The 26,800-nt window shown below is 42.5% G+C and overlaps 1 protein-coding gene across 8 annotated transcripts in view; it reads right to left on the bottom strand.

Annotated features, from left to right (window-relative positions):
• Positions 1-26,800, bottom strand: part of PTPRF (protein tyrosine phosphatase receptor type F) — a 394,909-nt gene that overhangs the window by 254,767 nt on the left and 113,342 nt on the right. For all 8 annotated transcript variants that reach the window (XM_064455285.1, XM_064455283.1, XM_064455286.1 and 5 more), the window contains one exon: positions 1,668-1,829. In XM_064455285.1, the coding sequence (XP_064311355.1) occupies positions 1,668-1,752 (85 nt within the window). In that variant the 5' untranslated portion in view covers positions 1,753-1,829. The remainder of the gene's footprint in view (positions 1-1,667; positions 1,830-26,800) is intronic.

Below are 26,800 nucleotides of genomic sequence, written 5' to 3' on the forward strand. Positions count from 1 at the left end.
GAAGTGTTCCACATCTGAAACACCAATATTTGGATCTGGGCCTGTGAAATGGAGCCAGTTTTGTTAAATTTAAGCATGTGTAAATATTCCACAAAATTAGCAAACCATGCTTACTGCAAGTTATCCTCAGGCCAAGAACCATCCTAGGACATCTCAAGCTCCACCAGCTTCTGCATATCTGATGGAGTGATGCTTCTCTCCTTTGCAGGGGCCAGGATAACGATAATGAACCTCGGGGAAATTTTATACACCTCAGAACATGAAACATATACTTTTCTATGCCAAGCTCCAAAACAGGCTACAATGTGTAGACGAAGTGATCTGAATAAGCATCTTCCAGCAGCACCAGCAGCCAGGGAAGAAAGCTGGGGAAGGAGACAGCTGGTACCCCTAGTTTAACTGGGTAACTCAGACTCATACAGACTACATGCTGATCTGCTGCCTGTGCAAGTCATCACTAGTGACAACAAAAAGAGTGAATTTGTATCTATCTTCACATCCCCAATTTACTTTTCTCTCCAACTTCTCTAAATTTACTCCTTGCCGTTCAGTCAAGGACATTTAGGACCCCCAGTCTGTTTTCTCCATACAGTCAGGCTTCTACCAACATGTATCAAGATCTCCTTCAACTTTCACAAAACTACATCTTAATTATAAGCCTGGTGACTAAAGCTGGAGTGAGAAGCAGATGGTTGGTGGCAGCTCAGGAGGTGCATCACGGTCACCAACTCAAGCGTCCCGGGACCCCTGGGTGCTCCCAAGGGCAGGGAATATTCACAACTGCCAGAGTCTGCAACACGTGTGCAAACATTTGGACACTTGAAAACTAGTTACTGGTTTAAAAAAAAGAAAAGGGGGATGGGGGGCTGCACAAGTGCTAGGGAATAGTCTAGCAAATACACACGCGGTATGAAAACCAAGACTATGCAAGGAACCCATAAGGTTTCCTGTGCTCTGTGTAACTCACTCAATAGGAAATTCTACTTTAGGGTATTTTCAGTAGTCCACCATCAGCCAAGTTTCCCTCCTCTTGTCTACAACAGCGTTTTGTGCACAGCTTTCTCCTTGACCTGGATGGGGCTAATCAAAGCCAGTCACAGGGACACTGTGAGACTACCAGGACCACAGGCATAGACACAACAGCTTAAAGCACGACCACAAGGAAACACGCGACTCCAGTTCTGCTGAAATACAGGTGTAGGAGAGCTATACCAGAAGGTAAAAATTCACACCCTCCCGCCAACAGCTCTCAACCACCCGCTGACTCAGGAGAGATGTCTCAGTACTACAGAAATTATGAGAGCTAGTAAAAGAACAAAGAAAATAAAGTAACAGGGATTACTGTGACCCCAATACTTCTGTCTTCCTCTGCCCCCAATTTTCTTTACTCATCTGTACATGTTAGAAATCAAATTGTCAGGTTTTGATCTTGCAGCTACTACAGAAACTCTTCCTGTGCTTGAATAAATTTTGTCAGCCTTTTTAGTTCTATTTGTGCCCCTTCACATACATACTGTTTATCTGCATTGTGCACATTAGAAAATAAGAGATTTGGGGGGAATTATCCCTTAGTCCTCAGTGTTTCCAGTACAAAATAAGAAGGTTTAATATTTGTTGAAAGAAATTTTGCAAGGTATTCAAGGTTTCCAAAACTGAATATTACTTACTGTCCGCTCCTGCTAAAGGCAGCATCAAGCAGCAGAGGATGGCTGCTGGCACAGTGAGTACTGGGACACAGAAGTTAGGCACCATATTCCAAAGTAGAGCAAGTCCTCTTCTGTCTGAGGTGAGTGGTCAGTACATCCAGTGTTACAGACTCAGACTTACTCCTGCAAACCAAGAGAGGAAGGAAAAGAAAATGATCAAATATGACACACAGATTAACTGCCGATATACCAAACTACATTATAAAGACATAGTTACAGACACTTTTCAAGCTAAATTTAAGTCTCCTTCCTGCTTGAGCAGTAGAACTCCACACTGATGTCCCAAATCCAATAATCTGTATTAAACGCTCATGAGGCATAAATGTATGAATATCTGCAAGTTTATCTTTGTGTCCAGTCTCTATTATGGCCTATTAATATACCTTTTAGTTGTTCTTATTCACAACAAATAGTTCTGAAGTTGCATGTTACAATACAAGAAATTGTCTTAAGCTCATGTAACTCTTCCTCATCCATCTGCCCAAGAGAAACACGCTTGATTGCATATGTAGGGTGGTTTGCAGTCAACTACATATTAAGCATAGCTTGGCCCATCTATCTGGGCTGGTGGATACCAGACAAGTCTCGAGGGGTTCAAGCAGGAGAAAGAGAATCTGAACTGAATCAGCTGTCAGCTCACAGGGCTACCAGAGTCACAGTAGAAGGTTATTAAGAAAACCATCTATAAAGAGAAGCTTTACCCAAAGCAAACACCTACGCTTCAACCTCCCAAAAATGGAGAGGAGGAATGTCTAAAAGGATTGAGGATTGGATATTCAATCTCCAAAACAAAACATATTATCTTGGAAATTGGTGTAACTGGGGCACCTGCTTGGATATAGAAATACAGAAAATTCCTTGAAACAAAATCAAAAAGGCAGGTATTTAAAAAGAATGTTTTCTTTATCTTTTCATGAGAATATACTCACTTTACTTTCACCTGAAAGTCCAAGGTCTGCCTGTTAAGACAGATTTTAAAGAAGCTAGTAAGCCCATTCCCTCAAAGTGACAATGCTCAGCAGGGACAGGGCTCACTCTTTCAGTGCTGGGCATCTCCCTGCAAGCTCAAGAGTCATTCAAAAGTTGACAAGATTCTCCTTCACTAAGCTGCAAGAGTTAGCAGAAGTTGGCAACACAGCATTAACAGTGAAAAAATCTCACGCTGACAGATGTCAGTCTGAGCGGACCCCGTGAGTATCCTTGAAGCAAAGTACGTGGCATGACCCACCACTGCTCTAACGAAGGTATTTTCGCATTTTGCTGGGTTTTTGGAAGTATTTTTGTTTTCGGTTGTTGGGTTTTGGGGTTCGGGTTTTGTGGCTTTTTTGGTTGGGTTGTTGGGTGGCTTTTTTTTGAGAACCACTGAGCTTTTGATAGAATTAAGTAGGACATATTATGAACATGTTTACTTCTGACAGAAGCATAATGCTCAAAGGATGCCAGAAATGACAGTGCTGAGGGAAATCCACAAGAAATCTCAAGAGAATCTACCTAGGCAAATATTTACATCACATCGTACTAACAAACCGCAGATCATGATTCTTCCCCATTCTGTTACTGTATTTGCACAGTAAATCTTTACACACAACACAGAAATCTTTATTTATGCAATGTCTTCTACAGCCAAGACATCTGAAAATACTTTACAAAATAACCTATTTCCAACCTAGATGCAGAGAGAATACTGATCATCTTATCCTGCTTTTATTAACTCAATGAGAAAGCATAAATCCAAGTAAGCTCAGCAGCAAGATTTTGAATACTGCAAAAGAGGCTCTTCATACCAGCCGCACACTCAGTTCTCTTTGTTGCTCTCCAACCTCCATATCCTCATTCATCTCCCGCCAAAGAATTACTAAAAGCACCATTAACATGTCTCACACTGCAGAGACAGAGACAAGGAGTTGTATCTTTATAGCTGCATAAGCTCTATTCCAACGGGAGACTCTGTTCAGTTCCCAAGCAGTTCGCCCGGTGTTAGCCAGCTCTCCAGATATGGCCCACATGGGAATTGGAAGAAGTGCCTGGATTAAGAGCGAAGATTATGTCTTTAAATTCTGCATGTACAGTGCTAATTTGTGCAGCCCAGAGAAGCAAACCCACTGAAGCACACTTTAAGCAGCATTACATCTGGCTCAACAGCATCCAGAATCTTAAGAGCCTACTCTTCCTGGGGGGCGGAGGGTAGGGGGGGAACCACCAAGGGTTGAAATTACTGTGTCAAAGCTAATGATGTGTGTCAAACTCTCTCACATTAGGACAGAGAACAAGTTTTACAGGTGGTGCTGAAAACATCTTAGGTATGTATCAGACCAGATTGGGGATGAATAGCTTTCAGAGAGCTTTTCCTCTGTCATTCACTTCCATTAACAACAAAAGTGCCTGATCTAATGGTGTATCTTGAGTGCAGATTGCTCAGAAGTCATGTGAATGGCACCTCCACAGCTCTCATTCAGGAGTAACTCTCAGGAACACAAAAACCTCAGCTAAAGAATAGGTCTGTCTCTTCTTTCAGCAAATGTGATCAAGCTCCTCTCCAGTTTCAAGCCTGACAGATTTATAACTTTCCTCTCAAGCCCATGAGATACATACAACGTGCATCATGCAAAACTGATGAATTGTCAGTTACCCTACCAGATGCTTTATAGACTTGATCTTTTTGCAACCGTTTAGTGCTGTATAATAATTTACCATCTGGTAGAAAAGCCAGATTTTCTTTTGCAAGACTGCTGTCTGTCCCTCCAAAGTTAATAGAGAACCTTTGGCCCTTAACAGGATCAAATTTTGCTGCTTCCTCTTTCCATGGCTGCTCTACCTACAGAAAAGTTGCCTGCATTCAATATTTAAAGCCCTTTAAATTGGAATGTTTTAAAATTTTATAAACTTCAGTAGCTGTCATTCTCTTTTGAAACTGAAAATATGAAAAAGCCTCTCCCAGTGGTTCAGCTTTCCCATTTTTAGAAGCAAGGTGCTCTCTCCCAACAAGACAACCCAATATTCAAAGCAAGGTGACAGGGTGTTAGCTGAAGCTCAGTTAACCCTTAGGAGGCCAGTGTTACTCCAACGGTTTTGAACAGCCGTCCTGAACCAATGCTAAAGGTTTCCTTTCCTGGGCAGAAAGGCTAAGACAGAAAGTAGCTATAAACCAAATAATGTAAGTAGATTTTGATAATGAGCTAAACACAAACACAGTCAGTACTGCTTTGGTAAAATCAAGTCCAGCAGCAACCAACAAACAGTGCTCTTAAGGCTCTTAGTGTTTCTTTTGCCCAAACAACCCCATGCCTCTTCAGGCTGTTCTTCTCTTGCATCTGGAATTCTCCCCTGTGCACCAGATGACCTCAAGTCCCTTCATTTGAAGGCCTCCTTTAATCTCACTGCTTTGGCTAGCATCTCACAGCTAATATTGCATTTGGGAGCCCAGAAACTGTAGAAGGAGGTTTTTCAAAAATAGATGCACATTCTCATTGCTAATTTTGCATATGGTGTTGGCAATATTATAAACTCTAGACCACATAACCCAAAAGGAGACTGAGGCTAAGCAAGCACTACAGATGGCTTTGTCAAAGCAGCTTTGAATTTAGCAAGCTAAACTCCTGCCTCTGCTCCAAACCCGATGTTCAAACTACCAAGTGCTAGTTTGGCAAACAAAACTTTGCTTTGGAAAGCAAAACAAAAAAATAGCAAACTTCATTTAAATATAGCTGATTTTGCTGTGGGGCAGGTGGATGAAAAAGAGGCAGTCTTGAGAACATTTTTGAAAACCTACATGGTTTGATTCTTCCAGACAAGCAGAAAAAGCTGGACTCATTTAAAGCAGAGCCAAGAATACCAACAGCTCATATGGTACTAGGAAATTCTGGCAATAAGTATGTCCCACAGGAGACAGGAAAGAGATTAGAAAAAGCAGTCAACTTTGAAGAGTCAAGAGGAATTTCAAACCAGCACTGAATAGCTCACGTTCTTGATGAACTCTTCCGGAAGCTAAACTGAACTGAAGCAAGTGTCACGTGTGTCACTAGCTGTGAGCCAGTGGTTTCTTCACCACTAGCACGGTAAAGAAAAGCATCCCCAAAGTCAGCTTGCCTATTCCAAACCAGGGACAAAAATACTGCAGTAAACCCACTTTTTAAGTTTAAGCTATTTTGCAACCTGAAGTATCTAACAAGTCAGCACAAAAATGTTCCCTCCAGGAACCCCTGTAAATCCACAGAACTGCCAGGTTCATTGTGTGTGTGACTACTGACATTGCATTTGCTTTGAAACACAGTTAAGAGACTCTAGAAATTTACGGGGCAGGAAAGTAAGCCCAGTGCGTAAGCAAAGTCCTTATCTGACCTGGAGACATGATAGTATCTTTTCATAAAGGAACCTGAAACAATTGTGTTTGCTTTTCAAGGTGGAAACTTCTTACAACATTCTCAACGTCAGCCCAAGGATGCAGGTCAGAAGGTACTAACTGGACGCCACCCAGACAATAGCAAAGAAGGGGCTAAAACTGCATGCGCTTCTCCCAACTCTACTGCATGTGCAACACATAATGAAACCCAATTTTCCTTCTGGACACCTACCCACAGCTTTGCATTCTACACAAATACCCTGAAGGGGAACCAGTGCTCCAGAGGGACCCAATCGCCACAGTACTTTGGGGTGTCACACAAACAACAGTAATCAAGAACTGACTGAGCAAGGAGGGGGGACTCATACCACACAAGCAATAAAGCAGCTATTTCTACTATTAAAAAATGAGAACAATAACTGGTTACAGCTCAACTACTTCGTTCTGTATATGACACCTCATCTATGCTCTGAAGGAGGAAAACCATGAGGCACCCTATAATTCAAGATCATCATACTGCACACATTAAAAGTTGTAGAAGCACAGTTACACACAAGTTAATGACTTTTGAATGTTTCACTTCACTACATTAGTATTCCTTTAGCATAGATTCTTTGTGCTTTTCTGCGAGAAATATAATATAAAGAGACTTGGGGAGTACAGCAATATGGCCAAAAAAGACAAAATGAGTCTCATTTCACTCCAGACTCCCACATGCAGGGAGTGTATTAGAGAGATTCAGTGGGGAGATATATGAAGATGGCAACACCAGCACAGATTTAGGGAGGAACGTCATATGAACTCGCAATACAGTAAAAAGGCCAAAGGCTAAAGTGACTGCTACGTGAGCAAAGATATCACCTCCAAGACCCAGGTGTGAGCAGGCCTAGAGCACCAGTTTGAAGACTCTCAAACCATCTGGAGAGAAGGGATGAGCAAAGCAATTCAAGAACCAGGAAGGATAAAAATCTCTCAAGTCGTGAGCACTAGACAGACTGGCTAAGCAAGATGGGGATTTGATAACCATCTGTAAGTACATGGAGGATACAAACACCAAGAAAGGAGTGGAGGAGCATAATTAGCCACGGGCGTATAACTGTGAGTAATGGAATGAGACACAGCAAAAGAAAGTGTATGTTGAATATTCTCAGTAAACTCTCAGGAAAAGAAAGGGGGGTGGGGGAAGGGAATGGAGAGGACACACACGGACGGATGGACAACAGACCTCAACAGGAAAATGTTTCATTATCTGTTCGGATGGAAATAAAAAAAAAGAAGGGGGGGGGGGGGAACCCCACCAAAAAGAAACTACCCCAAAATATCCCACAATCTAGGAAGACAAAAAAACTGAACAGAGGCAGGTTGGTATGGGGACATGTATACAACAGCAAGAACTATTCAAAAATACTTCAAAAAAATTCTCCTTATTTTGGCAAAGCATTAAAAAAACCCAACTCTGAAGATGTTCACAACAAGCTGGCCCAGCTACAGATCTCTGTGATCCTGAACACATAATCACAACTTGACCCAAGAAGAGGAGTAGAGGGAAAGACAGGCTTTTAAGCAAGATACAAGCAAAGCCTGGACACTCCTGTCAGACTTATTGGCTACATTTGCGTCTGAAGATATTAATTTCTGAAGGTGTCATTGCCTGCAGACAATCCTAGATAAAAAGGAGGATTTTTTCCACTGGAAAAAGGATTATGAAGGGCCCTGTTAAATAACTACGGTGATAAGTCAAAACGTCCACTTAAAATATAGATCAGCCTTGAGCCCGATTCACAGCCATCATTCACAGCAAGCACTAAATACCGATCCTACCCAAGTGTATAGGCTCTTAATGCCTGCTGTAAAGTCTCCTTAAAAGAAGTAAACTATTGCATACTGCCCTTCAGAGGTCTTTTACACTTACAGAATAGGCCCAGCAGTACAACCAGATGCATGCATTAAAGATCCAGGACAGTAGAAAATCCTACAAAAATTAAAAAGAAATTCAGCTATTCCTTAGCTATAAGCAAACTCTGCTAACGTGAAGGAACGTGCTCATTTGTCACCCACTTCCACAAAGAATTCCTGTGCTTTTTCTACAAATTACTACACACATGACAATATATTCCTAACAGAAATGACCATGCCATTACAAGCTTGTAGTCAGTACAATGGAAAACCCTGTAAAGATTAAAATCACAAGGTACCAAATCCTCTCCTCTAAACCCCAACTCTTGGCATCAAGTTTCGCACATCCAGGATGTAAATAGGAAATTTTAAACTAAAGAGAGGGAGAGCCGAGAAGCACAGTCCTTCTGGGCTTGCAGCTTACAACACACCGCAGCTGACTGCTATTTACTGTACAGCTGTGGTACTGTTATTTCTGCATCTGGCTCCAGAAATGCCAAACCTGCTGGTTCTGCATCCCTCAGCCTGACAGAACAGGCAAATTGGAGCAGATATAAGATCTGGTGAGCAGCAAAACTAATTTTAACCAACACAGCGAAAATGCAAATGGTCAATCAGACGAGGGATAACCTGTCCTTCCTTCCCTTCAAAGATTTTTGCATGGTGTCTACTGGCTCAAGATCAAGCTAAATCCTAAATCAATCCTAATTCAAACTGAATCAGTTTCTTATTTGTAAGAACCCCTCTGCTCTATCCACATGTCTACTCAGGCTCTTTAGCGGCCTCAGCGGAGAGATTTTTCAGAGACCTCTTAGACATAAGCACGATCTCTGACAGCTTCCTGGATGTTTCAAGGAACCACTAGAACAGTTTCCCTTTGCAGAATCCATGAAGTCAGACCCTACGAGAACATGATCTTTCAGGTATTTTGTTATTTTCTCAACAATTTTTGCTTCAACTAAAGTCCAAGGTAAATAAAGAACTCCATTCTGAAAAAGTGGCTCTTTTTAATGAAAAATCCCTTACTCTTGCTGGAAGTTCAGTTATGTTTTACATAACACAGCATATTATTGGGGTCTGCTCACTTAATGCTTTTCAGATTAATAGCTTATTCCAAAGCTGCTTTTGCCAAGTCTTCAATTTCTGAAATTTGCTTATCTTTTATATTTAGAAAGACTGGGCACAATACTACTACTAAGTCTTCCACAACATTTTTAGCAGTTGAAGTGATGCAAATAAATAATTTCCCATTTTAGCAGTACCCTTTCCTTCCTTAATTGCCATCTTTAGCCTCCCATCATCCAGTAAACCCAATTTTCACACAAGACAATGGCACTGATTTGCCTAAATTATTTTTCTCCTATGTATAGCCATTAGCTCTTCAAAGTCTACCTTGGTTCTTTCAATTTTCCTTTTATACTCATCATACTTTATACACTCTACTACCAATCCCTGGGAGTTGGGTTACCAAATTTCCATCTCGGACAGCTTCTCAAACCTGGCAGCTAGCTAGCATGAATTATTACTCCCAGCCTTGCTTATTTAACTGTTTTTCCCAGCTTGCTTTACATTCGCTACTGGTTTCAAACCACATCAAGGAACTGGTTCACATTCCCCACCACACACATACTTTTTTCTTTTCTACTCTTACTTTCTCCCATTTTAATTTTACGGATGTTTCGAATGACAACTTAAAAGAAAGTGAACAAGTTATTTCTGAAGTTTAGCATAATTCTCAACATCATCATCATCTTCTCAGCCCCTCCAAGCAAAATGGCCATACTCATGCACTGCACGCACTGTCTGTAGTTGTGGCCACTCATGAAGATGTACGCGAGGATCCTGCAAACAACTTTAACCTTACTGACTCGGCAGCGGCTTGACAAATACACGGGTGATTAAATAATGCTGAGCAACTACTTGTGTCTGGAACTATTTTAAGTCAGGCTCTGAAAAGCGCACACATGCTGGCAACAAAACCTCCACCCACTGTCTCACAGCCGCTGTCACATGCGGCGATCGAGTAAGGAGGACTTACTGCTTTGATCCTGCTAACAGAGATGATAGTCCTTCTCCATAGGTCCACCAAGCAGCCGTGAAGTGGCAAGCTCACAAGCAGATCTTGGCTGCTGTCCTTCCTAGACATAGTCACCACCAGTATGGGAGCAGCACCACTATGTCAGACCGGATCTCAGCCCCAGCCAGCCCGTGCCAGCCAGCTCAAAGACCGTGCAGGAGGAGAGCGCAGCAGGATGCCACAGGGCTAGTTTCTTCCTAACACCATCATTTAGCGGACAACTTATGCCCTACTGGAGGGTTTATATATCCAATTAAACTTTCTGCAATTCTCATCTTGTGAAACTATGAACATTTTCAATGCTAGATTTTGGAATTATTCTCTCCTAAAGGGTTTTGAAGTTAATTATATCATAGTTGTTATTACTGTCTCAACACAGATACTGCTTGAACCCCATTATTGTGTGCATTACTGAGGGCTAAAATATGAACAGCTGCTGCTTTGGCGTGCTCTGGAGCTAGCCTTTCCTACAAACTGCTTCTTTAACCTTTGCCCAAACGTTATGTATGCTCCGTTTATATGGAAGTAGTTAACATAGCCTGGTAGAGTAAATGCAATAATACAAATACTGATGTCCTTTATTTTATGTGGATTGATGAGTTGCACAATGTGGTGTCTCTTCCAAATCCAGGTCAAAGACATACCAGCTGGAGGCTGAATGTTTTACATGCAGCATTTTCTTGGCTGGCTCCTTGCAAATGCCAGCAGACACAAGCACTGCAGAACAGAAGGACCCCTCAAAAAGACTGCAGCTGGGGCATTTGCTCAGCATCAGACATGTAGACATATCACTCAGGGCCATGGTTTAGCGGTGGACTTGGCAGTGTTAGGTTTACGGTCGGACTTGATGATCTTAAGGGTCTTTTAAAACCTACATGATTCTATGATTCCATGATTCTGCATTTATTAAACTGAAATCTCTCCATGCAGAACGCCCCCGACATCCTGCAGTCCTCTGGCTCTGGAGGCATTTGGCTGTTACCATGGAAGACAGCACCCAGAAATTCCCTTCGCAACTAATTTGGACTATGAAAGCACAAGTTTCATGCAATTGCCTTCTTATGAAAAATGCAAACTGTTTCTGTTACCTATAAAGAAACCAAAACGCAATCAAGCTTATTATAAAAGATGCTAAATTTATTATTATTTCTTTTTTTTCTTCCTTCTACTAAGGCCCCCTTGCTTTGCTTTGGCAAAAGAAAACACCCTCTGAGGTAGCATACACTACTTAGTATCCAAGCCATATTAAAGGGATGTAAATAAAAATCAAGCCCTAGATGTAATATAATGCTTACTGAAGATGAAGAAACCAAAAGGCCTGTAAATTAAGAAATCCTGAATTAATGGTGGCAAAGTCAGTCTTAACTCTGACTCAGTGAAAAAACATACAATTTCTCTCCTTCAGTAGCACTTCAGGATAAAAAAATAAATTCTGATTTTTTGCATCACATTCTGTACAGTAAGACACACAAAGCATCTACACATCAGATTCTGTCTCACTCAGATCTGAGGCTGTATGTTCAAAACAGTTTGATGGAAGAAAATCAATTAATCTATTTTACAAGTCATCTTTGTTTGGCAGATCAAAGTAGTATATTTCCTAGTTACTTCCTGGCTAGAGGGACCTAGATAACAGCTGCAACAAGGCTGCAGCTAATCCAATACTTTCTGGACAGACCGGCCATCTTCTGTCTTTCACGCCACAAAGCAAATCCCAGGACTCCATTGAGTCAAACAGGCCAAAACCTGCTTCCACGCTCACATTCTGCAAGTAAATTCACATGTGTGGACCACACACAAGTGCTGAAAATTTAGAGGCAGCAGATTGGAAAGCTCCACACAGCTGCGGATCCATGCTGCCTGCTGCCTTATCACAAATGCGCAATCTCACCTGCTTCAGATTAGAAAAATCAGAAAAAGGTGGGAGGCTAAAATATTCTGCACATTTTAATGAACCTGTAACAACTACCTCTCCTGACCTCAGAGAGAAGTCCAAAAAGTACAGTAAAAGTAAACAACATTACCTCTCAGGTAAGTTGGGCACATCACCACACCTGCACAATTCTCCCTGCTCCTTGCACCTCGTGTGATCCTGTACCTCCCACGCACCCTCATCCACCATAAAATCCATGCTAAATGTATGTGGGTTTTTGTTTTCAATATCCAGCAATATTTTGGTTACTAGAAAAGGCATGCTTTGCTAGCCAAAGGTATTGAGTGCATGGCAGCTACGGAGCTGCTTCCAAGGGCTTTGGTATTTCTGCATTCGAGAGGCAGCAGGAGAGATCAGTTCTCACGTTCAGTGCAGCACATTCAGATATGGGGTATCCTTCACCCTTCAGCATAATTCTCCTCCATGACATCTTATGGCTCTAGAAGCTTCAGGTTTTGCAATTCAACCTTAAGTGAGGTATTCAAAGGAAAACAAACAAAACCCGCCACCACTTCTGCTTCCACAAGACAGTAGCTTGCTTTTCATTCTTCCCCAAACACAGAGAGCATCTCAGATCTTACAGCTTCTATGTGTTCTGTTTACCAGGGGAATGGTCCCACGCTAATGGCCTGAGCCAAGGTACACCTGAATCCTAATGAAAGATCAACCTAAAAAAAAAATATGTACCTCACAAAACTGCCCTTTTGTAATGGAGACTTCTGCCAATAGCAGATGGAAAGACCTTTGGAAAATAAGACATCCCATATGCCGTCTGCAGCAACTTCATAGCTTTACTATTGACATTATCCAATCTTTCCTTCCAAGCCACCACCTTTACATGACCTTGAGTAAAACATAAAGAGGATAATACATACTGTGCAGCTTCTTAGGACACCATTCAGTAAAACCTAAGGAAAGAAAATTACTGTTCGCTGTTTTTTCAATCCATTCGCACATTAGCGTGCTGAAATGCATACTTGGAGCCATCGAAATCAGATTCAACGTACGTTTTACAGTGCTTAGGAGGAAAGCTATTTTAATTTTGTTAGTTGCCAGAACGTAAAATCCTGAAGGCAAAAAGCTTCCAGCAGAAAAACAGAAGAGATCTTAAAGGGGAAAGATGTTACCTAGCTTGATGAAAAACAAAAGAAAGCTTAAGCAGGACTTGGTTAAATACAGCTCCAAGGAAAGGAACAGCCCCTGTTCCTCCGCACGGTTGATGCTGGTGTGGGGCTAATGACACGAGACCCAGCACCTTGTTCATCAAATCCAAACCTATCAAATGAACAGTGGTGCACAGCAACTCCTCAGCTGCCAATAAACAATGGCTCTGAGGCCCTGAGCGACATATGCGGAACATGCTCCAAGTTTTAAGCATTTTCTTTTGGATATGCAATGCCACCAGATGTCCAAGCTTTTTCTTACCTGCAGACTAATGCATCAAAACGGTTTTGATGATGTTCCCTCTGAAAGCTCATTTGCTAAGAGACAACAGCTCAGGTCCACTGCTTCTACATGCGTGCCCAGCCCATTAGTTAAAGTGGACCTCAGCCAGGTGTGAGCAGAGGGGTGGTTTTACCAAATTAGCTAGAGCACACAGTACTCTGTGTGTGCCAGTTCTATGTTTTAGTCTGGCTATGGGAAGGCAGGGCAAAGTTATCCCCTCAAAATGTTTTGAATCAACTCAAACCGCCAGACTATGCTTGCACTAATACAGCGCTCTGCATCGCAATAACTAAGGTAATACATGATCTGGTAATTTGTGACCCAGAACATAATAGATTTTTCTAAGGCCCAAGGCATCTGCTGCCACTTGCTGAAGAGCTTTTCTCAGTCTAAGGCACCCTGCATTTCACAGAGGCAATAAGCAAACCCCAGTTTCAGCTGTATCTTGCTCTCAAAGGCTCCCTTCTCTTTCCATAGCCCAGGACAGTAACCAGAGCCCTGACCTTCCTTCCTTCCTTCCCTACTGAACAGACCCAATGCTGGAGCTCACATCCCTGGTTGCTTGACCTTCCGCTAGTGCATGGATTCAGCATCAGTCAAACATTCCCCAGCAACACGATGTAAAGGACACACTTGTTTTTACTGGTACATTCTTTATGAGAGATCTTTGCTTTGGTTTTATCCCTGTAGGTTTTAATAATTATGCACATACACAGAGAGCTTGCAATCAGTGTACTTTGAATTAAATTTTAAGCAATTTATGAAGTATTAAAAACCACAAAATTTTTTATAACATTTTAATTTTAGTATTACAGAACTCATCTGGTAACACCTAATTATAATTCTAAATGAGCAGCAATTAACAAGCTATTTTATGGTGTCTAAGTCCAAAACAAACAAGGTCAGGACTGTCCTGCAAAAGGACCTGCTAGTGTGCACCCTGCAGAAGGGAGACCAGCCTGTCTTTGGGATGCACTCAATCCCCAATTTCTGCATCAGAGCATTACATTTTAGAAACCATAGGGAATATCATGATCCTACTCAGGTAATGGGCACCTCTGCTCTTGTCATAGCATGTGCATCACCAGTATAAGCTCATCTGAAGTGACATGTGCCAACATTATGTCACTGGAGGGGAAGGTAGGAGGAGCTCCAGCAAAAGCAAATATCCCCACCCATCAGGTAACAAAGACCCCAAAACGGGATGGGTGGAGGACAGGGCAATGAAGGAGTCTGTTCTTCACCCAGAAGCCATAGAACTCCCTGCAGTAAAGGCAGCCCGCTGATTGCTTGGGAAAAAAAAAAATTAGTTCATCTCAGCATGGGGAACACTTCAAATACACCCAACACCTACTAGCAGGAGGGAAGGCTGATACTGCAGACAGAGCCACAAATTTTAGTAGAGAAATTCCCAGACATTTCCCACTGACCTGGATGCTGTCCTGGAAATTTCTTGGGAGAATCTTGCTCCTTTCATCCCTTGGCTAGTAAGTGAAGTCCTTCTACCTGATAAGCATCCACTGAGTGTTTCAAAAGTAGCTATAGCACAAAAGTACCCCACCAGCAGCATTTTAGGGGTCAACTGGCAAAGGTTCAAAGCCCAGAGGCTTTGCTTCAGAATGTATTACCCTTTGCTGATAGGTTAGGCTTAAATCTTATTTTTATATTTTATCCTTTTAAAAGAAGGGTTCTTTGGGGCTGAAATGTGAGGGGGAAAAAAATTCAGCCTAAATCATATGCACTGTACAAAGTAATTTTCTCTTCTCAGAGGGAAGAGCAAGTTTCTGAAAAGGTCTTTGTGACAGACTCATGCATCTGTCTTCTGCTTTTCCCTTTACCACTTTTTCCCCACCTTAAACCTCTCTCAGGAAGAACAGGGGCCATCCTTGACTGTAGGAGGCAACTGAACAAGAACGCGCCTGATGCAGCTGCTATCCTCTCTGCCTGCAGGAGCAATGCATTAGATATTTTGAACTAACATTAAAGACTTAGAAACATTTGGAATAGTATCAGTGATTGGTTTTTTAAGTGGAAGAACAAAGTACCCAAGGCACTGTCAGGGGCAAAATCAGCAATCTAACTCTGGGAGACACTGGCAATAGAAAATGTGTTTTATGCATGCAGGTGGTTTATGAGAAACAATTTGTTTATAGCCTTTTTAAAAAGGATACATGAAGGAATTTGAATAGCTATTCCTCATGAAGCAGTGCTGTTCATAATAAAGCTTTTTCTGTCCTCCAAGCTCACAGAGCTAATTCCTGACAGATTAACCTTCTACATCACACCGAGGGCACCATCAGTAAAGGGCTGCTTAAGGCACTGCAGATTCCCCACTGCTCTGTCGTGCTTCTGTCCCCCTCGCAGAAGCACTAAAGCCTCGCACCAGACAGGCCATGGTGGTGTAGATCTCTGTGCAAAAGTATTCTGGGCTTCCTCCTCAGCCAAGACTTACAGGCTTCAGAAAACTGCAGTCCAGTCAACATGCTTTCGTCCAAACTGGAATGTCCTGTGCCTGCAACCCGGCATCTCATAAGGAAGTCAGCAACGTCTGATGGAATTTTTACAAATGCAAAATAAAATAAAAAGTATTACATACCCTCCTTGACAGTGTGTGTCAAAAAACAGTTAAGAGTCATATTGCTAGCAGAAGCAAACTGATTATCTCTGGAAAATGGAAATCCTTCCTGAGCAAAGGCAACAGGAGAGATGAGCGAGGGCTGAAATGGACAGTCAGGGCTTCACAAGATACCAACACCCCTCTGCAAATTTTTCTACCAGCAAATATAGAAAACTACGTCCCTTGATTACAAGGCAAAGCTTCAGGATACACTGCAGTTTCTTTCACTTATTAATTCACCACTGACTGCCAGAAGTTTGACCAACTCTTGCAACATGCTTGTCCTGGCAGCCTTCCCCAGGAGGGCTGCACAAGGCAGTGTTGTGCTCCAGGTCCCGGTTTGGCATTATGGTGGATGAACAGCTGCAAAATCAATCCCAACTCTGTAGCGCAGCTGGGAGGAGAGTACCTTTCAAGAGCATAGCACTGTTACTCAACCTGCAAGTGCCTGTCCTGTGACCTCCTTGAGAGCTTTCACTGCTGAGCAGCATCAGCGCTGCAAGAGGAGCCAGCAGGATTTTCTTTCTTCACTGTGCAGATAGGAAAAGAAAAGCAGATCAAACCACTCTTAAGTGAGGATGCACCAGGAAGGCCAACCAAAAATACTGGCACAGCAGACTCGTAGGCAGCGACTGCTGTTAAGACCAAGACCGAGTAACTACTGACAGCCAGTTGTATGAACCAGGCAAAGGTGATTATGTCTTTTCAAAGAGACCAACTGCCCCGGGAAAGCCTGCCATCCCCAAAACCTTTTCCACCAACTGTCAAGGAGAGTTTCCTGAAAGTTACTGGAGGCGCACAAGCTGCAGATGCTTGGCTCTTTATCTTTGAAAGCATTCTACTTACATTTATCACACTATATGCAAGTCAAACTTTATTTAGCCAAACGAGAATCCTATAAGCCCCCCTTTCCTCACCAAAGAGTGGGAACAAGCAGAACAGCTAGTACCTTCTTGCTTTACTGAATCCATAATACTAAACCAAAAGCAATGTCATCTTAACTTGAAAGGACTTTTAAAACCGCTTGAAGCAATTCTGCTGCTGCAGCATTTTTGTATTTTGGATTAACTACAAGCCTTCTTAACCCCTCCGAGTTTGTAAACGCATATACCCGTATCCTCCTAAGCTTTCAGAGCAGTCAGTAATCTCTGAAATGTTAGCAAGGCGAGAGTTAAGGCGTACACCATGTACAGCTACTGTAATTTGAGCTCCTCTACAAGTTGAAGAAGTCCAAGGTTTAGGTATTTTTGTCCACAAGAAAGGACCTGCAGAATTTGGTAAAATATCTCAGACATTCCTCATGTCTCATGTGCAATTTGCCCGATTAACATCCCAGGCTCACAGGGGCAATGAAAAGGTCAAAATCCTGCTACAGGAGACAGTACTAAAATATTATTAAATGTTACCTTTAAAACATTTCCAATTAGTATTAATATAGAAAGACTTCTATCTCGAGGGATTTTTTAAATTCATTATTATCATCGCAGACTTTTTAAGCTCTTTTTCAAACAGGATTTTTTGGCCTTTTTTTGCCAATAGAGTGTATCAGACGCTAGGAAAAAACCTTAGCAGCAACTTTCTTGAAATGAAATATTAAAAAAAAAGCCCTGCCACCAATAACTGGTTCAGTTTGATGCAGTTTGTCATTCTTCTGGACAGCTGAAAGCCTTAGGCAAATGTACAGGGAAAAACAGTGAACCATCTCATCAGTCTTTTGTTTATTAAACCCCAATTCTATTCAAGTGGCTTTGAATCCTGAACTACACAAAGTCTTCCGGACCATTCCGCACTCAGCAATCAGTTCTGGGAGGCAGAGGGAATCAAAAATGTCCTTTTAGTTTATCAGCTTCTGGAGAAAGCGTCAGATAACGAACCCTTTCATCTCAACTCACACAGCTGAAAAATGGTGAGAAACGACAGCGGCCAGAAGCAGACCAGTTCCAGCATGGTGCTACCAGAAGATCATCTCGGTGCTTGATACAGCCCCTGCTGAAAGCCCCTGTATCACTCCTGTCCCAGAAGTCTGTAACAGCCTTGTACAGGCCAGTCTGTCTTACCCTACCTGTGGAGGACACCAATCACAAAAAAATCAAAGAAGCCATTTAAAATGCACTTTTAAGCTTTCTGACTCTGCCGTAGTACTGTAGATGAAAGGATGCCAAGCAGTGCCAAGTTACCCGAGACAAATAGTATCTAGAGGAGATGAATGGAGTCACAAGATCAAGCTGCAAATACTCCCAGCTTACCATTATTTTGAAAAGGGCTGTCTATACTCTGCCCATTCACAAAAGAAACCCCAATAAACCTCACCCAACAAAAAAACAGGGAAAGAAAAGCCATTTTTATATACAAAATTATATCAAGAGAGTGCCCTAGAGGCCACTGTATCATTCATTTTTATACTAAATTCAATAAAAATTCACACTTGTTATTTAGATTAAACAGCTGCAGCACCAAGGGGTCTTGCTGCAGCGTTTAAGACCTTGTTGAGAACATGCCCTGCCCTAATCCAGGCAATGAGCATACTCAGAAAGCTGACATGGGCAATTTGACTGGCAGTAGGTCTAGCCCAGAGGTCCCGCGCATCACTGCCTACGTCTGCATTTCCTGTCCCTTTGCTGTCTCTCCTCACACATCTCCCAGTGTCCGAGTGTGTTTCAAGACAGTTTAAAGGATGTCCCTTGTAATATCAATTTAGCACAACATGAGATAGCCAAGATGGTTAAGAAAGAAGGGGCCTAACTCTTCCAAGTTAGTTTATTGCACTTTGGCAAAAAAGAATTCATGTCTACTCCAGCAGTGCCTACCGTGGTGTGTCCAGTCCAACACATAACAAAAGAAACAGATGCATTTGAGATGGGCTCACATTTTGCTCACCGTATGGTAAAGGAGCTGCGTGTCCGTGAGGATGCATGCACTACAGCTGGCTGCATCCCCTAACTGATCCATTAGTATTTGGTCAATGACAAGAAAAGTACAGCCTTTCCTTCCCTTAAGTAAGACACTAATCTATTACAACTCTACAAGCTAGGGTAATTAATCAAAAGTCTATCATACCATATAAAATGAAAATGGCTCTAAGATGTGCCTGTTCACATCAATTAATTATTAAGGGAGCATTAGCTGAAGCTTTTCTCCTGCCATTTAAAAGTTAGGGATAACATGACATGACACGCATACAACTAGTGCAGCACAGTCTACACCTGCATTCACTCACCCACCCACCCACCCACCCCAGACATCCCAAGTTGTGCCAGTAGCCGCTCTGCTTCTGCAGACTGGTTCCAGTACACCCCAAGAGCAACCCGAGCCTGCCTGCTAGGGACGCTCAGCGCATACAGCTGTGAAATCACCATGGGGAAACAGCGGGCAGCCCCTCAAAACAGCAATTGCAACAAGCGCTTGCTCATGTTTGCCTGACATTTCCACTTCTGTTTCAAAATAAAGTCCTCAAGCAACAAGGCAAGGGCTCAGTAAATGGCAGCGCAAGCGTTCCTAGAAACCACCAACCGTGTTGTTTTCAGCTGTTAGCGATGCTGTAATCAATGGAAGCACTTAGCAGTGATGAGTACGTACCGGCAAGAAAAAACACCCCATCCTTTATGCCACGGCTGTATCTTCTTCTGGACCAACCAATGAATCAAGCTCACCAACTGCACTAGGAGGCGAAGCGCTGAGAGGGCTAGTGGTTAATGAAGCTGAAGTAAATATGACCCAGCCCAGGAGCAGACTAAAATCACCTCTGTAGCACATAAGCCAAGAGCAGACAACAGTACAGCAGCTTCAGACTCTCTCACATTTCTACCACTTATGACCTGAGCTGTATTCTAATTGCACAAATTGAAGAATGATTAGCAGTTGTGTGGACGTTAAATGCCATATTGATGTAACCAAAACAGATTTGCTTTATTCGGAATGATTACTTAAGGCCATATCTGTGAAATTAGAATGAATCAAAACAAAAACACACATTAAAAACACGAAGCATCACCTCAGAAAAAAGGGTATGGCAATATAGCCTTAGTAATAATTTAAAAGCCACACAGTTTAACATCATGCTTTCTAGAAATGGAGAGGCAGGCACCTTTTACATGAAACACCATAAACCCACTACAGTGTGCTTCTCATCCTTTACAGTCTTTAAAAAGGACTTTTATGAATACTGACAAAATTCACCCCACCTATGTTTTGTGTTAGGTTTCTACGTAAGAATCCACATCCAATTTTACAACACATTTGTATTTTTGCTGGGAAGCGTTATGCACAACTCAAGATCAGCAGAAATACAGGGTCAAGTCAGAGAACAGCTTCCACGAGCCGGGGGAGGCGAGCAGTAAGTGCAACCCTGACAGACCACATCTGCCTGTGCTGCAACACACTTCCTAGTAAAGTACCAAACAGGCACCAGCACTCCTGGTGTTGTTTGGAAAGTAAATACTAAGCTACAACTAAACATTTCTGCCTTGCCTCCCGTCTTTCACAGATGCTCCTCTTCACACCTTATCTCCCAGCTGAACAGTGAGAAACGGGGGACCCCAGACTGGCTGCCAGCCAGCCTTTTCAGGCTTCATTTTTAATACCATTACCTATGAATACGTTGAATTTACTTGGCCTCCAGTCACCTCATTAACCCTGGCAGCAAAGCAACTAACATAAATACAGCTTACAATATACACTTGATAAGAAAGCCAGGCATTTTTCCTTCGCACTTTATCTAAAAAGGTAAATCCCGAGAGATAAGTCTCTAGCTGTTAACCAGCTACTTCCCCCTCCCCACAGAGGAAGAAATTGTGTTTTTCTCTGACAGCAATATATGATGTTATAGTCATTACAGCTGTTTCAGAACAGCTTTAAACTACACTTGTGTTTCAGAACTACCTGCCAGAGCCCTTGTTCAAAACTTTAATCTCTCAATATACTCTCTTCAAGGGAAGCTTCTAGTTTCAACTGTCCAAGTCATCAAGTACACAAAAAGAAAGTGCATACTTAAAAGGTGGATGATACAATCCCACTTGCTGCATTCAAAATACAATCCACAGTCTCCTTCCATGGGACTTTCCCAGCCTGGATGACCAGATTTTGTGCATGCTATGAGACAGCATCACAGGGCTGAAAACCCCCAGAGAAAGTTCCCTAAAAGCAGGGACTGGCCAGTGCAAGAGATCTTAGTTACCCTCCTCGCTGCAATTTACAGCCACGGTCTCAGCTGCTGCGTCTCTCCAGACTTAACTTAGCAAGCAGATCTCACTTTTGTTTTACTCCAGCATAGACCTTAAGAGTTTCTTTCCCAAAGGACTTTTAAACATGATGCACACACATCTTCACATGTTATTTGTGCAGATTTTACACCTGTATACACATATTTCTATAAAAATGATACCATGCACGTATTTTATAGTCAACACATTGTAATTTTCTTTTGAACAGCTCTAACACCAGCGCTGTCCTTTGCTTTTACATTGAAGACAGCAGAGCAGAAGGGCTGTGTTCCCAGCAGCCAGGCAGGTCTGGAGCTCCAACCCTGCCTCCAAGCTCAAGGACTCCCATGGCCTTGCCGAGCGCCTTCACTCCTGTACCTTACACTCCCCAGCCATAGAAACAATGGTTTCTATGCACTCTGCCTCCCCGACACTATTTTGTAAGAATATTTTAAACAAAAACAAAAAAAAAAAAGAAGAAAAAAACCCAACAAGACAGACAACTATGAAACTCTGAAGAATAAATACTGCTATCTCGAAAACATCAGAAGCTTACCCCAGTTACCAGGCTTCTATAAAAAACACACAAGAAATCACCCTGCAAACCTCTTCTCAATGAATTTTATTCTTCCATTTCTTAAAATTCCACTAAACCTTTAGTTTTAGTACGAGAATTTATACCACCATTTTGAAGAAAAGCTGCAAACCATTTGAATTCCAGTTTTTCCACCTTAAGAAAAGCCTAAAAATATACAGGTTATCTCTTATAACCCTGCAACAGCAGAGTTTCAGCTCTAGCAGAAGAACAATGAGATAAGAAATCAAAACAGTCATCTATCCGCTGATGGTGCATAAACACTGTATTTATTAGCACTTTCACATACTGATTTTAGACTAACCTCTTTCTCACCGTAGTAATAGCAGAAATGACCATTTCAACAACGCTGTCATCCAAATGTCAGAATACAAAAGAGAACAAATGATACTCCTGTGAGAGATCTACTGCCCCACGTCTCCTCTGGCATTTAGAAGCTGGCACACGAGCAGAATAATCCAGCTCCTGTGACTCATCTCACCCTTCAGAGCCAAGGCAGGCTCCGGGACAGAACGAGCACGGGAGCTGCACCAGGATGTCCGGCCAACGAGCCCCATCTCTCTGCAGCCTGCAGCGGTTCCTCCATTTTGCAGAAGAGGATCTGGTCAGCACTCATCTTCCTAATTACACACCAACAATTAGCTGGAATCTCGTTGGGCTGTGCATGTCACCTGTTAACAGGGCTCCCTGAAAAGGGCTAAAACTGGATGTGGCAGATGGAGCTATATATCCTACCTGTCTCTGGAGAGCAGATTTGTAATGCAAAACACTGAATTCAAGATGCAACCCATGGATACAAGGAAGCAAGTCGAACCAAACTGATTAAACAAGACCCAGGTCTCAGCACAGCGCGCAGAATACTAAGCAGAAACAAAAGATACCTCGGAGAGGGAAACAAACTGCACGCTGAGCCACGCACCAGCCAGATCTTCGCTGCACCGTATGACTGTCTCTTCAGAAAAATCAGACTATTCTTCGAACAACAACGCCAGAGACATCCGCATCCCAATCACTCTGTCTACCTCAGATACACAGATGAAAACCTCGGGTTGTTGAGTTGCCTGTTTTATAAATCAGGCAACTGTTCCCCCGAGGAAGCCCAGGGCAGTGATGCCGTGAGCCAGACAGGCAAGTGCAACTGTGCTTGTTGCCAAGCCCTCAAATTCAGATCTTTAGCATCCCAAGTCAGAAGACAAGTTGGATTATTAGCCCAGCCTCTCTTGCAACCCCAGGGACATTACATTTCATCCAGTTACCCTGATCCTGAGCCCAACGCCTGTTTGACTAAAGCACAACTGAATTTGGTACAGGAGGAATCCAGACTGATGCCCCAGACATACATCAGGACATGGAGGGACGCACTGCTTCTCCTCCCTCTCTGCCCTCTCACAAGACCCCAAGAGAGGTGTGCCTTGCTTCCAGCTCAAGTACTGCTGGCTCCAGCACCCAGTCACTCCTCCTTGCTCTGCTTTTTGCTGCTATATTAAAAGAGCATTTTTAAACCCTTGCACTGAGAACTGTGCTTTCCCTTATCAACACTGTTCTGGCTTCACAGACCTCCCACTCGTTTTGCTTCATCGGCTAATGGAAGAGGAGAAGAATTAAATAGCCCTCTGAGCTCCTGCAGCCACTCTCTTACAAACACTCCGCTGACACACACACATGCTTCTCAGCTACACCCTTGCTCAAATAGCCATCAGGAAAACTATAATTTAGACTTTTAACAGCTCCTCCAGTGAAACACAAAAAAACCCAACCGCCCTTAAAGCTGGTTTTGTTCCACTTTTGCTCAGCAAAATGCTTACCCCTCAGACAGCTGGAACCGGCCTTGTACATTATTTTGGTGTCTCACACCTCCCTGCTAAGTGGATGATGTCACGTAGCCTTACAAGAATAAACATATTCTGACATGCACCAAAAAATGAACCAACTAAGCTATAAGCAAAGACAGTTTACATAATGCTTTGCAGACACCTTTATTCTGCCTGGGCCCCACAACCAAGTTAATTTTTTTTATCCGGGGCTTAGAGAGAAGAAAAACTTTCAAATGCCAGCACAGCGCTCGCCTGCTGACTTACCAAAGCACTTACTGCCAAGCCGCTGCACAGCCTGCATGCCTCAGTGACCGAGTGCTTTTGGAAAATTCCTGTTATATGCACACACACACACAACAGAGCAATCTAATAATCAGAATACTTAGACACATTATTCATGGACACTCATGCGGCCTCTAGGAGCACACTTTTGGACCTGGGTGAACTGACTTTAGATATAAAAGGATACCACAGCATCCTTCCTCCTCCTCGCTTCTCCCCCTGCCAATTTCTTCAGGTTTGGGGGTTTTCATTTTTTATTTATTGCCTTTCTCAAAGCTTGACAGAAAGTTTCTGTTATTCCACCAGATTTTATCCCTTTCTGTTTGGCAAATGTTGATTCTCCCCCATCCTCCCACACGTCTCACATGGAGTTGCTGCAGCCTCTTTTGTGGAACAAAACAAATTGTGTACCTTTATCTTACTACAAAAATCTGCCGTTTCAACAACACCAGCACTACCTGGACATCAGAGTTCGGTGTCCAACTGAGACAAAGAAACTGCATCCTGCTGTCCCTCTTGAATGCAAGGGGCTGCACAGCCCACCTCCACACTCTGCGCTAGCACCGAGCGCGTGGCAGAGCGCCAGGTCTGAGGGAGCGACGGCCACAGTCCCCTTGCGCTCGCCTGCAAAGCACACCAGCACTCCTGCACCGCATACAGAATCTGCAGCTGATGCTCCTGCTAGCTCTTGGCTAATGCGATTGTGTTGATATTGCATAGGTTTATTATATGTAGGCCTAAAATATCTAACAGTCTTCCCCTGCATTTAACAACTAGGAAAACCAATGATAATTTCACTAATGACCTGCAAACACTATTGCCCAACCTCCTTTTCAGGGAGATGGAGCGATACTGTGAAGAAGGTAACGGATGGATAATGGTGGTGATACCCTTGGCTCCACAGGCTCCTTCCAAGTAAGGCAAGACTTCACGCCTTTGCGCCAGGCATCGTCTCAACCCTCCAACCCCAAACAAGACAAGATTTTAAATTTTTTCTTTTTTGTTCTTTGAAGACATGCCTTAATACTGAACACGCTGCTCCACTTCTGCATTCCTGAGTTCCGCTATCTGTAAACAAGAGTCAGAACTGGTACTTTGCAATGCAAGTTTAGATCTTTGGATGGGAGATGGTAAGTAAAAAGCAAAGTAATATTACAGAATACAGCAGGATATCTCTTGCATAAACAACTTAAAAATCACCCTTTAATGATAAATCTCACCACAAGGAGCATCAAGCACAGCACCACTGTGCTGAGGGAGTAGAGAGTTGGTAAAGATAAGGGGTTTTTTCTTTCTTGACATTTGTAATAAATACGTAGCTATGAGACTAAGTTTACTTTTGCTATGAAATGTTCAGAACAAAGAGAGTGCTATTTCTATACCTTGGTGCTTTTCATGTGCATGAGTCTAGTCATTTGAGATTCAGCATAGGTCTGCTCTTGAAGTCAAAAAAGCAGGCCCCCTACTTCCTCTTCAAGAGTAGGGCACAATCGGCCAGCTTCCATTTAAGAGGGACAAACATGATTTCAGCATTATTCATCACTACAATTTCAATAATGAAAACTATTCCTCAAACTAAAGGGTTTAAAAATCTAACTACCTCCCATTATCTTCCAGTCCTCTAGAAGAAATTAAGTTGATGTCCTCCAAGAGATTTAATGGACAGCAACAGACCCTTCACAGTCCATCTCAAAACACTAAAGCACTGTTCCTGGAATGACCAGTTGTCTCCTTGGATAATACTAACAATAAGATCTAAACCCAGCCACTAGTGAATGCATTTTCTGGAAAAAGTAACTGTAAGACCTCTTCAAGTTGAAAATTTTATCAATCACAAGTCTCCACTGCAGAGCCAGTATATCCAACTGTTTTAAAGTTTTCCCCATCTAAACTTTAAATATTTTGAAAATTTTTTTAAGACCTGACTTCGTAGTCCCAAAACTTTTAAGTAAAATAGGTCAGTACTAGTAGTCACACCTTTGAGAGTGTAATCATGTGCTTTAAGATAGTAGAAAACTTTTAATTTTTACTTCAATCTTTTCAAAACCATAGCAGGTTCTTTCAAAAGAAGTAGAGGACTCTTGCACATCAGCAGGGATCACTGCTACCCAGGGTACCCAGTCCCAGTTTTCACAGTAGTCTCTAGTGTAACATAATATATTCGTCTCTTATAACCAAGGCTGTAATTTGCTAAGCACATCTTTCAGCAACAGTGACAGCTTAAGCAGTCACGGTGCCCAAGTCCGGTCACCTCCCTGGCTGCGTCAATAGTTTTGTGCAGTGGATTGGATCAGGGAACCAATCTGAGTTAAAAGTAAACAAGAGGGAGAAAAGAATACAATCTTTTTTAACCTGAAGCAGACTCCTGATTTATTGCCCTGCTGCTAGGGACAAAGCTTGGAGCAAGCAGGAGGAGATGGGCAAAGGCTGGTGAAGCCCAGACCGCCTCTGGAAAAAATGTTTAATTACACACGGCAGCCCAATTACTTCATACTGTAAAGTACTTACTAACGTCTAAAAAGATAGACTTCAAGGCAGTATTTTGATCTATTTTCTTTTGCAAAATTACCTCCTACCCAGGGTCTATGTTCATATTTCAATAGCATCGCAAACAAATTCTTAAAACCTATGTCCTCTGCAGAAAACAACCTCTAAGGAAAGCACCAGCGCTCTTCCACAGCCCAAACAGTGCTCCTCCCTCATCATCAAAATTAAAGCCTTTGCCAGCTCTTCAGAAGGACAATCTTCTGGTAACTGTTGTGTTTCAAGACAGAATTCAGGACTTTCTACTCCCCTCTCGGATCAGAGTCGCTGCCACATGTGACTTTTATGAGAGATTTACTGAATAAGACAACTGGAGATTTCAAGATTTACATCTCACCTGGACTAAGTTCCTT

The sequence above is a fragment of the Phalacrocorax carbo genome, chromosome 6, assembly GCF_963921805.1.
Source record: "Phalacrocorax carbo chromosome 6, bPhaCar2.1, whole genome shotgun sequence".
NCBI lineage: Eukaryota > Metazoa > Chordata > Aves > Suliformes > Phalacrocoracidae > Phalacrocorax > Phalacrocorax carbo.